General features: G+C 37.6%; 1 protein-coding gene across 1 annotated transcript in view; it reads left to right on the forward strand.

Moving 5' to 3' along the window:
* Positions 1-637: 637 nt before the first annotated feature.
* FGF16 (fibroblast growth factor 16) overlaps positions 638-16,994 on the forward strand; it is a 46,515-nt gene continuing 30,158 nt past the window's right edge. Inside the window, exon 1 of the mRNA XM_044057675.1 lies at positions 638-1,452. Within this exon, the coding sequence (XP_043913610.1) occupies positions 1,176-1,452 (277 nt within the window). The 5' untranslated portion in view covers positions 638-1,175. The remainder of the gene's footprint in view (positions 1,453-16,994) is intronic.

Below are 16,994 nucleotides of genomic sequence, written 5' to 3' on the forward strand. Positions count from 1 at the left end.
TTATGGGTTGGACAACTTGGCTGACGGGGTAGTGGGCTCAATCCCAGTCAAATACATTCTATTTCATATGCATTAATACTTTGACTTTTCGCAAAACATTCCAATTGACCCAATATTAAAAACAGTGAAAATGGACACTAATGAAAACTAGAAATAGGTTTTAAAATAGAAACTAGTCGAAAATATGTCAGAAGACAGAACTAATTACTAGGAAACCTGACAACTCAGTCTCCCAGTTTTTGGCTCGCAACAACAGCATTAGTTAAATGATCCCACAAAAAACAAAGTATTGAATTTCAACTAAGCTGCTGCTACACAACATTAGAATTACTCTGTGCGCCAGCTAAAAGCAAACCTGGAGGAATTAATGTGTCCAGATAATATAATATCCTTTAAACACGTTTTTTTTAATTATTATTATTTCTTATAACTACAATTAGACTTGTATAAAGAGTCTTGAAAGGAGGTCCCAGGATTGTTCCAGAATCATGTAGCAGGGCTATTGCTGCTCACCCAAACTAATTTGTCCAACTTACCACGTAAACCTGGCAAAAATAGCCATCGGCTACTGTGATGCTGTACGTCACCAAGGTTATTCTGGTAAAACTTGTTAATGAAAGTAGCTGGACAGTTCATTAACGTGGAGAAGAAATAAGTCTCAAGTGCAGGCGTTCGAGTCTCACACAGTGACTTCATCAGAGATTTCAACGAAGCAACAACAGTTACGCTTCTGTGTCAATGTGTAGCATTTTTCCCTCCTGCTTTTTCTTTTCTCGCAATAAAAGAGGGAGTGAAACTTTTTCTTTTCTTTTTTTTCTTTTCTCAGAATGATCCCAGTGGATGTGAGCAAGAAGCGATAGCCAAGGGGATGCTAGCGAGGTGTGGCTTGTATTTAAATCTCCGATATGTCAATGAGAGAGGGGAGTATGTATACAGATATAAAGTGCAGGTTCGCATCTAACAGCAGGACACATTCAGTTATGAGAAGTGGTACAGGACTGATGCCAAGGGAACCTACTAAAACAAATTGTGAGCCACAAAGACCTGTGCTTACGGTGGTTTTGCATTCGGGAGATACACAAATAGTGGACAACTGGGCGATACCGACAATACTGCATTACCACTCTAAGTACTGAAGACTTTTCAGCGCTTCCATTTACTCTTTTCTCGCTGCGATGGCTGAGGTTGGGGGTTTTCTAGGGTCTCTAGATCTGGATTTGCATGGCTTTTCGTCGGCTCTAGGAGCTGCTGCACCCATAGCAGACTCGCCAGGTTCTTGGACTGAGAGATTAGGTCAAATTGAAGGACGGCTGCAGAGGGGGGTCCCCACAGACTTCGTGCACCTCAAAGGCTTTTTACGGCGACGTCAACTATACTGCAGGACTGGTTTTCACTTGGAACTGTTCCCTAACGGGACTGTGCATGGTACCAGACAAGACCACAGTCGTTTTGGTAAGGACATCACCAAACTTCTTAGTTCACCCTTTTTTTCCCTGACATACAGCCACCCATTCATTCATTCATGGCTAGCACATTTCAGAAAGGCGCAAATGATTCATCTCAGGTCTGTATCACTGCTTTTATTTTTTCATTTATCTTTTCTACTTTTCCCCAAAGCCCTACATTTATGTATGTTTTTCTTTTAAATACTTTTGGTCTACTAAATTTGAAATGCTGATTTAATTGGCTTATCAGAAGTTTGGTCACCTTTGTGACTGTCTGTGGGAAAAGGTGAAGTGAAACACGGTAGGACCCCAATTGCAAACATTTTAATAGAATTTCTTCATCTTTGTAATGGAGCAGCATTTTTTAATGTACAGAGATGGGAAGTTTCTTCACAATTTGAAATGGCACTATCAGACCTCTCAAACGATCGGGGACAAATATCAACTGTATCAGGGACACTTTTAAAATATTAGTGCTATTAACTTTACACATTGACAGACTCAGAGCATATGAATTAATACACATTTTCTGAGGTAAATGAAGTTTATAACTCTTAATTGTCATTAAACATTACGTGTAATTCACCACCTTTCCTCCAAAAGTCACTAGTTTTAGAAGGGATTAAGTGGGACATAGTTAGAATTTGAGTCAAAATCAAGGACAATTGAGAGGTATGGGCGCTATGGAAGTGGTGCTGTACTTTACTGGAGAGGATATTAAAACTTTAAGACAACCTACAAAAGTTGAATGATTAGCCAAAACAATTTATTAGATTAGTTAATGTAAATACATTATATGGTTGTTTAGGTATGGTGCATGCAATATGAAATGCCTGAGGTGGAAAAGGGCTTGGGGGAGGGGAGCTATATATGAGACAATCATGGAGTAACATAATAAAAAAAAACATTGCACAACTACTCTGGATGAAGAAGAAATGGTCCAGTGCCAATATAGGGTAAGGTGATGACATCATTCATCCTATCATCACTGACTTTTTATTTTACTCTTTAGATAAGGATAATTGAACACCACACAAATGCTTGCCTATTCTTCAAAGAGTAAGATGATAGAGCGGTAGGTCTGATATGTCAGTCATTTCCATGCAGTGGCCAACAAGTACACTAAGCAGGTTCAATGAAAATATGATACATTTTTGCCACATTTAAATGCATCACATTCTATTTAATGTAGGAATTTGGCAAGGAGTGAAAAGAGATCAAAGCTATGTGTGTGCCTGTCACTGTGGCTGGCAGGGTTAAGATCCATGTATGCATCTCCTGGGGATTTATTTCACTGTGGTGGAAAGGACAATGTCAACCAAAAGGAAACAAAAAAAAAACAGGACTGAGGGAAAAGGAATGCACAGGATAACTATTAAGAAGGATAAAGACATGAAAATGACCTTAGCCCAGTGTCGTCCATCAAGGAAAGAGAATATGCCCAATGCTGAAAGGCTGTAACTTCAAGGGTGAGGTAGGGAACCACCTCTGAAAGGCTAGTCTTGAATGTGTGGATCACATTACCCACACAAATGGAGATCCTAAAGGTATTACAAAGTTGAAGGTAAATTTCTTGTTAATGTGTAACACAAAAATACATCAAATGTAAAGCTTGCCAAATAAGCATGAATGACTTCTGAGGTCCATGCTCATAGGTGTGTACTAAGCTAATGGCCCTGGAGCCTTTACAAGCCTAGCCCATAGAAGTGCCCTGGCATTGTGCCACCCAACGTTAGTTCCCACCAGTATGTGGTCTTGGCATTTGTCTTTGTCTACCAAGACATGGCAAAAGTGGGCCTACATGCCCCAGTGTTCTTAACTACTTAGCAAATATTTAAGTAATAATAAATGTGCATGAACGCTGTACAGAGGAATGCTATGGAATGGTGTAGTGTCTAAGTTAGAACACATGTAAAAGGTCACATAAAGAAGCTCACTGTATATATGTTCTAGAAAGATGGAAAGTGGTTATAGAGTACTTTAAATACTTTAATAGAATTAACAAGGTCCAAGAGTGCAACGTTTTTCAAAAAAGAAAGAAAAAAGATGCACAAAACCAAGGGGAAGGTATACAGGCCAAGAAAACACAACTGAATAACAGTGAGAAGTAGCACCTGGAAGTTTTATTTTATTTTTCACAGCTAGCAAACTTAGTGCTCTCTATAAACCAGTAACTTTAAGTGAACAGATTTTTCTACATTTCCATGTATTGGAGAGGTGAGTTTGGTGAACAATTACTTTGAGTACCTGAACATCATAAATTACTTCAATAATTCAAAGGAGAAGGCTTATCCATTTATTTAGTGCATTTTAAGGAAATATATTAAAATTAGCATGACAGTTTATGTTTAGTTACATTTTTAAACTATTTGTTTTTCATGACTTAGAAATGTTCTGTCAGAATAGATATCCTTTACTGGTGGATGTCATGCCACTTTAAACCATGAGCTCATTCACATTGTTTAGTATATTTTCTGCTTATACTATGCTTAAAATAAAATAGAAAAAAGTGAAATAACTGACATGGATTTTCTTTCATGTAGTTCTTTTATTTTTTTGTAAGTGTGGTACAAGTTGTGTTTGGTATTTTAGTGAATGGAGAAATGTCAGGAAAAGAAACTGTCTTTCCTCTTCAGTGACAATTTTCATGGGCATAGCATCTCTTTACAACTATCTGAACTGCCATTCAAATGGGCAGATGGAGCCTAGGTTTAATATATCTGGTTCAAATCTTACAATCGGTACTTGCATTTTTTTTAATGCCACTGAAAGCAGATGAGATGATCTGCTTGGTATATGAAAGCCCTGCATTTGTTTCTCATGGAAGAGATGCAGTCAGCAAAGACTAAACAAAAGGTATGTGAAATAAACACACATTCACACACACAGTATTCATAAGTATCAGAACATTTTAAAATACTTGCCAGTATGCTTGTGACGCAGGTTCTGTGATGTGCTTCGAAGGTTTCGTCATCCCTTGCAGTTTTCTGTGTAATGTGCTTTTTTGTCCTACTTACCATGTTCGCTTCCTTATCTTGTCCCCACCTATCACTTTTTTAAGAAACAGGTGTCCTTCCTCTGTTCAAACAGAATCCTTTCAGAGCAATAACTAAGTAGTTCAAAGAAGTGTTGCACCCATCCCCCCAATCTTATGCTGAAGCAGTACTAATTACATGATTAATATAAACCATTCCCCACCCCACATGCTTAGAATGGGATCACATAAACAAATGTGCTCACTGGGCAACAATGTGCCTGTTCAGTTTGATTATTTTTAATTTCCCACTCTTCTGTAAAGTAATACTGCAGGTGCACAGAGGCAGGCCAAAAATAAAAAAAATGGCAAAGTAACATATTTCAGTTCTGACTATGGGAGAGTTGAATCCCACACCCACCATATGCATAATAGATTTTTAAAAAGAAGAAAAATAAATACACAATGTCTGATGGCCATCTGCACATTGCATTTTTCCCATATATTTGCAGAAATTTATTTGAACATAGGTAACTAAACGAGGCACACTAAGCCAGCTCCAACTGCCAGATGTTGCAAAGAAAGGACTTTTTACTTTTAACTAAAAATATCTCCAAATTTTAATAACATCTGTGATACTTATGGAAAATGACTTAGAGGGACTTTTAAGTGGTAATCTGGAAAACATATTATGAGGTGGTACTTTTAAAAACAAAATGTCACTATTTAAGCTTGTCTTTATTTTTAGGAATGTGGTCTATTGTATATATGCAGCACTTTTCTGTGAATCTGGAAATTCCTGATTTATATGTCAGTAAACTTTGTCACTGCATGATCTTTGAACAACTCACTTAAACTCCCCAATAAGCAGCTGTGAAAGAGGTACAAGTTATCTGATAAAGTAATACAAATGAAAATAAAGCCAATACTGATAATTGCTTGAAGTGATGAGCCATAATGTATGCTCATCATGATGTGCGATATATGCTAAGCATAACATTTTTATTTTAAAAGTTACACCACAGTCATCCATTTATTCATTTATTCTTTTATTTCAGGGTAGGGGCTCATCTTAAATGACTATTTTAATTCCTTCCCAGAAAAGTTAAAGTAAATGTCGTTAACAAACAGACCATCAAAATGGATTTTTAGGCTGTTAAAAATGAAGTGTCCTTATCTTTTACTGTCTTGTGGTGCAGGATGCAAAGGAAGCCTTCCAACACTGCAGAACCACAAATGCCATAGAGATGCACCATTATTTTTGTACAGATTCAAGTCACTTGAAGTCCCAAGAATTCATATACTACTACCCAACTGATGAAGCTGAAAACATATCCCTGTATTAGCTACCATAAAACAATAATGTTAATAACAAATAACTGTTATTCTGAACATGTCACATCAGATACTGCTCCCAGGCTAAGTCTGAAAGTGGCCCATGGAGATCAGTGCTCTACCCCGGAAAACAAACAAATAAATAAACAAATAAATGAATAGCAACCCCCCCCCCCATTTTTACCTCCCAACCTTTTATCGAGAAAAATCTAGACAAAGCCAAAAAATAATGGGGGGGGGGGTTAAAGGCCTAAAAATAGTCAAGTTTTAAATATTGCTCTTTATAAACTTAAAACATTGCTAGATAACAAAGTCTGCTTTAACATGCATTTTCTGAATAATATGAAGTCTGAAATTCAAATGCCTGCCATTATTTAGTGATTTCAATACTCAATGATCTTCCAGAAAACCAGAAATTTTGTGAGGAACAGACCAAAAATATGAAGCAATAATCTGGACATTCTGCGAAAATTTGGGCAGTTGAGTGATGATTCACATTCTGTCTCTTGGCTTAATTCATAGCCAGATTAAACATTCTTATTACTTGATTACTGCATGTATAGAACCAAATAAAGAAGTCTCTGTCACTGATAGAACAAGTGTGGAAGTGAAAGGGACATCAGTGAGGTAATAAATCAGTAATCAGGCAAAATGTGTTAAGGAAAACAACTCATGTTGAGTCCTTTATAATCCTCCTGTAAGGAGACAAATCAGAGCAGCTGTTTAAACATTCCCGAGTTTCCAACCCAAGCCTTCAGCATACTGCTGTTGATAAGGACTGAATAGCAGATGAGAATCAGTGGGGTCACAGGAGGGAAGTATTTTGTCATAAAATTGCATTGCAGATTTTAGCTACAAAGCTGTCTAAGCCATAACACTAGTATCTCTTAATGCATGCCAAATGCTATCAGATTTTGTATTGAGTTGTATGTCTTACACAGCCATTGACAATGAAAGTATGTTGCTCTTTGAACAAAATGGGTCCAGCAGAATATAAATTCTATTATGCAGTCTGTACTGACGTCTTCTGTTGCTTCCATCACAAGTCAGGCTATTCCAAGTATTTTATTTGGTGAAGTGAGTCTGTATCCAGTAAGCATTGCTGTATTTCTGGTGGACAGCTTCTTTCACGTAGGACTAACATTTTCTTCTTTTAGTTATCCCACTGTGTTCTGATCCAGATGATTCCCTTTGGTATCTGTATGGAGACACCTGCAGATATGTGGAACAAACTCTGTTCTTGAAAGTATAAGGTTTAGTGTACAGATATCACATTCCTTTGTAATCAGGGCTGCCCCCCCAATAGACTTTCTGATCCATTTACAGGCCTCTGCTATGTCTGCTCTTAATCTTCTCAGCAGCTGTTACTGGAGTTAGCAGCACTCTGCTGTTGAAATTGCAAGCTTTTTGTACTAGTAGAACTGCACGCCCAAGAAGCTTCATTCAGCCATTGGTGTAGTACCAGACCAAGAAGCCTGATCTCTGACAGTCCCTCCATATTTATATTTATCACCAGCTGTTCAGTCTTACCCAAGTAGCATTGTCCTTAAATAAAAGAAAAAGTATGCTCAAAACGTGCAGTGGAAGAGATGACAAAACACACACACACGCACCCTTAAATGTATGTTAGTTTTCCTCAGAGGACATAATGCTGCATATGCTCAACCTTAACTCTATAGTGACACCAGCCATAGCACTTTTGTCCATTTTTACAAATTATGCTAGAATCTATTTGTTACTGTTATAATAGCTATGTTTCATGGGTGAAGTCTTCTAGCTGTGTGGAATGTCAGATCCAAACCCATGTTGGTTTATTTATTTATTATTGGCTAACAGGTGAACTGCAATGATTGCATGTATAGAATTACTTTTTAAAGATATCAGCTTCAAACCACTTGTAGTCAAATACAATAATCTATGTTTGAGTCATCATGTGCTATGGAGTTCAGTGCTTTGAAAGTGTAAGCCATAACCCCCCCACACACACACACACGCACACACATTTGGTAGTTTCAATAATATTAATTTACTTATTTACTAAGGTAGGTAGAGGACTGGTCCACATTGACCTTTTTCCAACTCAGTCTGGGAGCGCTGCCTGGGTTAGTGGGTTGCTCATAGTCACACAGTAAGCAATTGGAGGCTGGTGGAATCAAACCCTGGATCACAGGAAACTGCTCATTAACAGTTCATAGCCATAAGCTCAGACTCTGACTGAAAGACTAGTGAATACAAGTATGCTGGAATGTCTCAGTTTTTGCTTTTCATGTTGTAGTGCGTTTTTGATTCAATGTGTTGCATTAACATTGTGTCTATGAATTTATTATAGTTTAAGGCATTGCATTACAAAACAGCCTTTTAAATGTGTTCATAATTGCCAACATAGTATGGATTGCTAGTGTACCAAAGTAACAGCTGAATACTGAGGTTCTTATCTTTGTGTAGTAAGGAATGGGATCATTTTCTTATAGCATTGTACTATATTATATTATAATAATAATAATAATAATATATATATATATATATATATATATGTATATATATATATATATATATATATATATATATATTATAGCTATGTTTCTAATGTACCATACATCATTGGAAGAAATCTCTTAAAATATGTCTTCAGAGGTTGTTCAACTGTTTATGTTCGGTGTCAGGAAAAGTAGAAGGTTGGCTGTTTACGTTCAGATTCAAGAAAATTCAAAGGTCTCCGGATGCAACTATGATCCATTCTGCTTGTTTTGTCTTCCTCTTCAGGCCTTTTATATACCTATGGTCATGACCAATAGAATGCCAGTAAACATTTATGTATTAAGTGAAATGCAAAACATTCTTCAAGCGAGACAGACAATTAAGGGGGAAAACAGCCAAAAAAGCAGCAGGACTAAAAAAAAAAACGTAAAGAAACCATGCATTATTTAACTGATTAGGCCATTAAACTGTATTCTAGTATACAAGAGATAAGGCACACAAGTAAAGGACTTGTTATTTACCTTTTCCCCTTGTCATTACACACAAAAATGAAAATTTCAGCAAAGTATTCCCCACATAAAAACATATCCTCTACACAAGTGCAGTTTTTGCCCACTGCACTCAAAACTCAAAGGAAGGATATGCAGGCTGGTAGGTAGGTTTTATTTTATTGTGTTTCGTTTTGCTTTATTTTACATTTGTTTACTGGGATAATACACTGATTACAACTGACCATTCATAGCTACTGCTCAGTTAAAATAATTCACAGGGAAAAAGTGGAATAGAGTGGTTGTAAGCCATACATTTCAAAACCAGAACAAAAAGAAATAATGTACAACAAAAACTGTGCATTAGCTGTTAATAAATGTAACAAGAATTAGTATAGAAATGTACATTTTGCATGATTTTATTTCAGGATCACATGATGGTAGAAATGTTGTGGGGTAATGAGAATCAGGGCAGGGGTATGTTGGGGGGATTGAGTTAGGCAGTTGTTGAGAGGGATTACGGCTGTAGGTATAGAGGCCCTTAACTGATGTGGCCTGCTCACATAACCAGCCTTAGGCATAGGCCAATCAGGCAGCCACCTAGGGTGCCTTTCCTAGCAGGGGCACTTTTCTTGTATTTATTTGTTTTTTGTAATGTAATGGTTTCTTTAAAATATGTTGAATGAATACAGGAAAAAAACTGAAGATTAAGACAAATTGTGAGAAAAAGGAAGAAAAAGTAATCTAGATGGTAAAGGTAGATAAGGATGGGGGCACCGGGTGTTGTAGGGGGTGCTGTTGAGCTCTTTTTCCTAGGGTACCAGTTGACCAAAGGCCTACCCTCCTGGCAAGTACAGTCTGATTTTATTTGAAGGAATTTTTTCATGTGCAGCTCTGAATGTGGTGAAGAGGGATTGTAGCTCTTTTAGAGGTGTGACTGTAGGATGTTTGGGTGGGGGGATTTCCATAGTTTTGGAACAAGGATGAAGAAAGAGTGTTTGGTACAGCGTAGACTGGTCTGTAGGGGTTGAAATGGGTGGCTGCTTCATTGGACCATCTCAGGTTGTAATGCATGTGTGTGTGTGTGTGTGTGTGTGTGTGTGTGTGTGTGTGTGTGTGTGTGTGTGTCTAATATAAAGTTTGGCATCTAGTAATGGGAATGAGTTAGTCTGGAGAAGTTAGAAAATGAGGGAGCCTAGTAGCAGGTTTGTGTTACACTCAGAGCTATGACAGAGTCAGTTAGTGAGGAAGCATCAGGTTATGTTCTCCACAGTCTGTAGTGTGGATGAGTTTTTCTTCGAGGTTCTGGCTATTATCGGTGGTCCATATTCGAGCTGAGCCGGAAAGATTCCTTTGTCTATTGGTGCCCTGGCTGGGTTGCATTGCTAGGGTGAGACATTCCTAGCCCCGAAGAGAAGTGAGCAAACTTTTATCCTTAGTTTCTCAACACGATTGTGGAATGTTAGTGATTACTCTAGCTACAAACCAGGTTATCTGAAGGAGATGGATTTGTGTGCCACAAAGGGTTGGTGATATTGAGTGACTTTCATAATTGTTAAATCATTTGTTCACAGAGTATATATAGTTGATGTAGATGGCCAACATTAATGTTAAATAAACTATTAATAAAACATAACAGTGATTATTGATAAACATCCAGATGATAAGGCCCAGAAGTGAAGTAGTTGTCATTTTCCCTTTATCTCTTCCTTTCTGTCATTCCACATACACTGAGCATTTAATCATAAATTATTCCCCATTACACATAAACACATTATGCTTTAAATAGGCCTGCCTTTATACATGTTCAGTTTTGCCCAATGCACTCAAACACAAACAGAGGCCATGCAGACCGTTGGTGGGCAGGTTCATAGTGTGTGTATAGCTGATGTGGGCCATGCAGACCGTTGGTGGGCAGGTTCATAGTGTGTGTATAGCTGATGTGGGCCATGCAGACCGTTGGTGGGCAGGTTCATAGTGTGTGTATAGCTGATGTGGGCCATGCAGACCGTTGGTGGGCAGGTTCATAGTGTGTGTATAGCTGATGTGGGCCATGCAGACCGTTGGTGGGCAGGTTCATAGTGTGTGTATAGCTGATGTGGGCCATGCAGACCGTTGGTGGGCAGGTTCATAGTGTGTGTATAGCTGATGTGGGCCATGCAGACCGTTGGTGGGCAGGTTCATAGTGTGTGTATAGCTGATGTGGGCCATGCAGACCGTTGGTGGGCAGGTTCATAGTGTGTGTATAGCTGATGTGGGCCATGCAGACCGTTGGTGGGCAGGTTCATAGTGTGTGTATAGCTGATGTGGGCCATGCAGGCCATTGGTGGGCAGGTTCATAGTGTGTGTATAGCTGATGTGGGCCATGCAGACCGTTGGTGGGCAGGTTCATAGTGTGTGTATAGCTGATGTGGGCCATGCAGACCGTTGGTGGGCAGGTTCATAGTGTGTGTATAGCTGATGTGGGCCATGCAGACCGTTGGTGGGCAGGTTCATAGTGTGTGTATAGCTGATGTGGGCCATGCAGACCGTTGGTGGGCAGGTTCATAGTGTGTGTATAGCTGATGTGGGCCATGCAGACCGTTGGTGGGCAGGTTCATAGTGTGTGTATAGCTGATGTGGGCCATGCAGACCGTTGGTGGGCAGGTTCATAGTGTGTGTATAGCTGATGTGGGCCATGCAGACCGTTGGTGGGCAGGTTCATAGTGTGTGTATAGCTGATGTGGGCCATGCAGACCATTGGTGGGCAGGTTCATAGTGTGTGTATAGCTGATGTGGGCCATGCAGGCCGTTGGTGGGCAGGTTCATAGTGTGTGTATAGCTGATGTGAGTATTATGATTAGGATCCAGTCATAACCAGCTCATTGTGTGTTTGAGAAATTCACCTGGAGAGCGAATCTCAAGAGGTGAATCTCTGCATCGATGTTGAGATCACGCAATACAGGGTTTTGATTGGACACCTGATTATATTTCTTTGTAATGCATGGATCATTATCTGCTCCATGTTCTACCAGATGCAGAAGAAAAAAAGTAAGAAAGAAAATATAAACAAGTAAAGCACTTAGTGAGTGCTGTCAAACAGAAAGCAGCATTCTTTGGAATTTCTCTGCTTAAGAATTTTGGAGAAATCCAAAATGGGGGGACTGTTTTTAAACAATAAAATGCATGAAACTCATTTAATGTCTGGCTATTGTTGAGTGACTGTAATCCTCACTGATTTTACCAATAAATACAAATTTTTGGAAGAACCTGGCAAAAATATGAGACAAAATCAGGGCCATTCTGCATGATGAGGAACAGTTGAGAGCTACACCGTGCAGAAGCAAAGTGCTCCTTTGACAGAAGGTAAAACAGCTTTTAAAAGCTACAAGCCACGTCATTATGCCCGTTATGCCACAGTCTCTGCTTGTAAGTGTCACAGGGTGAACTCTTAGCAGTTTTTAAAAGCTGTTTTGCATTCTGATGCTGCCTGTTTGATGGCTAGTACCATCTACTGTTAGTTCCTACACAAGACCTGATCTTAACTGTGCTTAGGGTGTCCTTAACAAGGTTTTGTTAAACACTCTTAAGTGCTGTTAAGATTGAATCTTGCACTGTGGAAGAGCTTAACATGTTTATCTCTTACCCCATTCTCGTGGCATAATCCCAGCATTCCGTGCACAAAAAAGTAGCAGTAAACCATATAAAAATCATTAATAAACATCCAGGAGATAAGACCCAGAAGTAAAACAGTTGGTTTCATTTTCTCTCTCCCTTTCAAGCATTATATACATAGCGTTTTTCATCATAAATTATTCCCCATCATGCGTAAACACATAGTAAGTGGGTCCACCGCTACACCAATGTAGTTTTGTCCACTGCACTTAAGAACATAAGAAAACTATACAGGCTTGTAGGTACATAGGCTCACAGGGTATATATCGCTGATATAGGTGAAAAACATGAATGTTTAATGAACTGTGAGTAAAATGCATCAGTGATTATTAATAATTTTAGTCATAACCTGTTAGTATATATGAACTTTATTTTAAAGAATTTACAACAGCCAGTACTGAAAGGAATACCTCCAACTGATAACAGCTTCAGCATAAGATACAAGTTAAGGAGACATTGGCTTTGTCTAGAAAAACACATCCAACCCACGTAACACATGAATAGAAAAGAGAGAGGAGCAAGTTAGTAAGTTAGTATTCTACGGACCGTAGATATCCAAGGCATTAATAGTATATTGTAGAAATTAATTACGTACAGCAATTAAATAAATACAACAAAATGAATGAGATAATATGAAAAGCTTGCATCTGTATATCTGGTATACAGTATTGCAGCTGTAAAAAATGCATGTATCTAATTTTGTAAACTTCCTTTGTTCAGTGCTCTTTTGTAGGGATGAAGAATATGGTGTTCTGTGGCATCTTGTTTCTCATTACAGAATGGTAGAAAAAATATTTAATATTTATCACAAACATAATAGGAATTTCAAATTTAAGCAGAGCAGTTATGGAAACCTAGACTATGAAAAAAAGAGGGTGGAATAACCAAAACAGTTCTTTAGTGGTTTGGAGGCAAATAAAACCATACTTTTGGACTGCTACTACTTTTATTAAACAGCCTGTGTACTTTCATCTCTCATTTAATAATCAAGACTTTTTCACAATAAAACTAATATGAAAAGCCTCCCATATAAATACATTAAAAACTCACTTGATCAATTACGTCACATATATTTTCTTTGTTACTTTAGATGAAAAATACTTTTGTTATATTGCAGTGAAAAATAATAAAATGACACAAATGAAGTAAAATCCACAATTTTTAATTTCTAAGTTCAATTTGTATTCAATTTAATTTACCTAACTTTGAACATTTTTAATACTCATGTTGTCATTTACACCTGGACATTTTACTGTACTTAATACATTTGCCAGTGTATTTCCTTGTATTCTAATAATGCATTGAGTCTATCTTGTCTAGATGTTTTTAGTCTTCCCTCAGACGGTACTCTTCATGTAGTGTTTTGTTCTTTCCTGATTCGCTCTGCTACTCCCTTTACTACTGCTGAAATGAACAGATGTCAAGCTTCCCTCTACATTCCAGTCATGTCCAAAATGCCTGGAACTTTGACTTAATCTCTGCTGGTAGAGGGTTTCATAGTTCTGTCACCTTTGTTTAATGAAATAAAACCGAAGGCATACTTATCAAACATGTCTATATCCAGTGTAATCATGTGATTACAATATGTTCATACTGTATTCTTGTGAAATAAATTCCCACAGTAAAACTCAGTTCTTTCCCTTCATGAAATTACACATACTTGCGCACCTGTACATAGTGCAGCCTATACTGAATACATAGTTTGTTTACATAATCATTCTCCTTAGGATCTACCTGTTGGCATTTGGTTATTCTGTCATTTTGCATTGCGTCTTTTTTATCTTTTTGTCATTATATAGGATAAGGACTCTAGAAGACAGCACATAATTCTAGCTGTGGCCTAGTCATTGACCTATGTACAGGTAATGTCTACCCTTTTCCTGTGGACAGTACAGTTTTTGGTATACCCAAGCATGTATTTCACTTTTCAAAGACCACTATGCACTGATCGTAAAGCTTAAGGTTTACAGTGACTTATGCAATCCCTATGTCATTATGCATCATTTGTTTTCTTTCTTCAAACTGCTTTAAATTATTTGCAAAGAGCTGTATTTTTTTCTTCGTTTTTCCACTGGTGATAAACATGTCCAGGAATACACAGGAATAGGCAGGTATGACTCATTTTATTGTTTAATGGAAAAAGGCACACCAATATTGTTCACAAACCAAAGTTGCTGATACAAATTAGAGACCTACAACCTTTTACATGCTACCTGACTGTAGTAAATCACTGCACTGGTAATTTTCCTCACTTTAATCTTTTGGATAATTACCTTTCTTAGGTAGGTATGGACATTATTCAGGTCTACCTATTTTGTCACCTAAGCTGTGTCTTATAGTCATTCAACTAATTTCAGACTGAAGCAACTCAAAACAGAAAATTACATAAAACTCTAAAGTGGAATATCACATGTTTGTTTAATTGGTTGCATTCTGTAAATTCAATTGATAATGCTGTTCACATTTTTAATTTTCATCCTTCCTATGTTTCCTTTTTAAAGTATGATAACCTAGCATTATTCACCCATGACATTTCAACCGTCTCTTTCCTATTTACCCCCCACTTGGTATCCTTTTTCTGGTCCCACAATGTACTTTTTTCTACTTCCTTACCCTAGTGCTATTTTGACCTTGCCATTCACCCATATCTTTCCACTTTAAAAGTTTCCTCTTATCTCAGAATTATTCATCATTCTCGATGTTTCTGTTGTTCTCCTACACTTATCCATTTTGTTTCTCTCACCCAGCCGTTTAAAGTGAATTCTGTGTAAGTTTTCCATTTCTAGATTCTGTCATGGCTGTCTGTTGTACTTTCATATGTCACATCATTCTGTCCCCAGTACTGCATTTCAGTATTATTTTCTGTATCAGTGAACTTATTGCATTTTCCACAAAGCCTAATAATCTATGTACCCATTTTAGTAAACTACATAAAAACGAAGGTACCCAAAAAGTACCCTTTGTAGAAAACAGCCCGTCACTCAGTCAGCCTGTAATGAATACCTTCTGGTTTATACCTTCGATCTAATTTCCTAAACATTGCAAACATTCAGGAAGGATGGCATTTTTTATTGGAAATACCAGAATAATGGAATACAGTCTGCATGCCACTTTTAAAAGGGATTAGAATTAGAACCTATGAACCTAAGGGTAATTGTAACTCCAATATAGGATTTCAGTCTTGGTATATGAAATTTATGTCCGAATAAACATTGTTCTAAACATAAACTGTTAACCACAACCACCACCATGGTTGTTTTTGTTTCTGTTAGCATTTCAGAAGTAAATTAAGATACCGACAGATTGGTAACCTTTTATTATTTTATGTGGGAAAATTGGAAGATCCACCAGTTTCATGTATGGTGGAAGCAGACGTCAATAAGTGTGCAATTAATATGCATAGGGCATTGCAAGCAGTAAAAAGATAAAAAGTTACAGCTGCATTTAACTGTTAAACTTAGCTTATTGACTCAGATATACTGTGCTTGCCTGAGATATCTTTAATAAGATGGTGTCTGGCCCATAATACTGAACAAAAATTAGCCAGAAATAAACTATAAAAGGAATGCATAGAACATGAACTAAAGAACATAGAATACAAAACAACAACCTAATTAAAACAGTGCGATTAATGTGTACTGTATTTTTTTATTTCCTTTCTTCCCTGAGGCAACATCTATGTTCTTGCAACATGCCTGTTGCAATAGTCAGTATTAGCGGCCTTCTTCATCTAAGAATTACTTATGCAACATTTTAGCAGGGTGATTAATAGGTTGTTATTCCTATGAAGAACACACATAGTGGGGTAGAAGTTGAGGGATCTCATGGTTTCACCTGTTTCTTCTAAGACCTTAAGGAACACAATCATTTTTTGCAAGAGTGTTATGACTTCGACCTCTCCTCAAAGGGTTTCACATAAGTTGCTCACCCTTTGTGTGTGATACTACAGCAAATATCCCGGGTGGGCTGGGGCATTGCAGAGATTTTCTCACCTAAAACACCACAGATCTTCTTTTCAGTTGCTAAACTACACACACCTGCTAAAAATTTAGAAGAAAATATATTGTTGAATGATACAATGCATTAGCAAATGTGGGCTACTTTCATGCAAATAGGGTTTAACTGTGTTTAACAACCTCAGTGTTATCAGATCAGTTTTAGGGGATTACTTTTCAGTTGCATCCTTAGGGGTGTGAAATAAGCATTAAATGCAATTAATTATCATTTACTTCTCAGTAGATAAGTATCTGAATTTTAAAGACCCAGAACTGAGTTTACCTATCTCGGTGACCTCACTTTCCATGTAACATCAAGATTGCCCATTTCTAGTGTCACTGTGCTCACCCCAAAAGTCACTAAAGCTCAAGATTGAGTCCAGTTCTATTTTTCCTATGTATTAATGACTTAATAATAAACATGCCTACCAGCCACCTTACTTTGTATGTGGACAACATATTAGTATTTAAGTTCAGGATGGAGTAGCCAGTTAGTACAGAACCATTTACAAAAGCACTTCTCACACCTGTGTCAGTGCTCTGAGCTAATATAAAACTCCATTTGTGTTCTTTGATATGCCTGAGTCGGAGCAGCAGATCAGGTGCTAAAAGAAGAAGAAGAAGA

This window comes from Protopterus annectens, chromosome 15.part0 (assembly GCF_019279795.1).
Source record: "Protopterus annectens isolate FY-2018-M chromosome 15.part0, PAN1.0, whole genome shotgun sequence".
Lineage (NCBI taxonomy): Eukaryota > Metazoa > Chordata > Ceratodontiformes > Protopteridae > Protopterus > Protopterus annectens.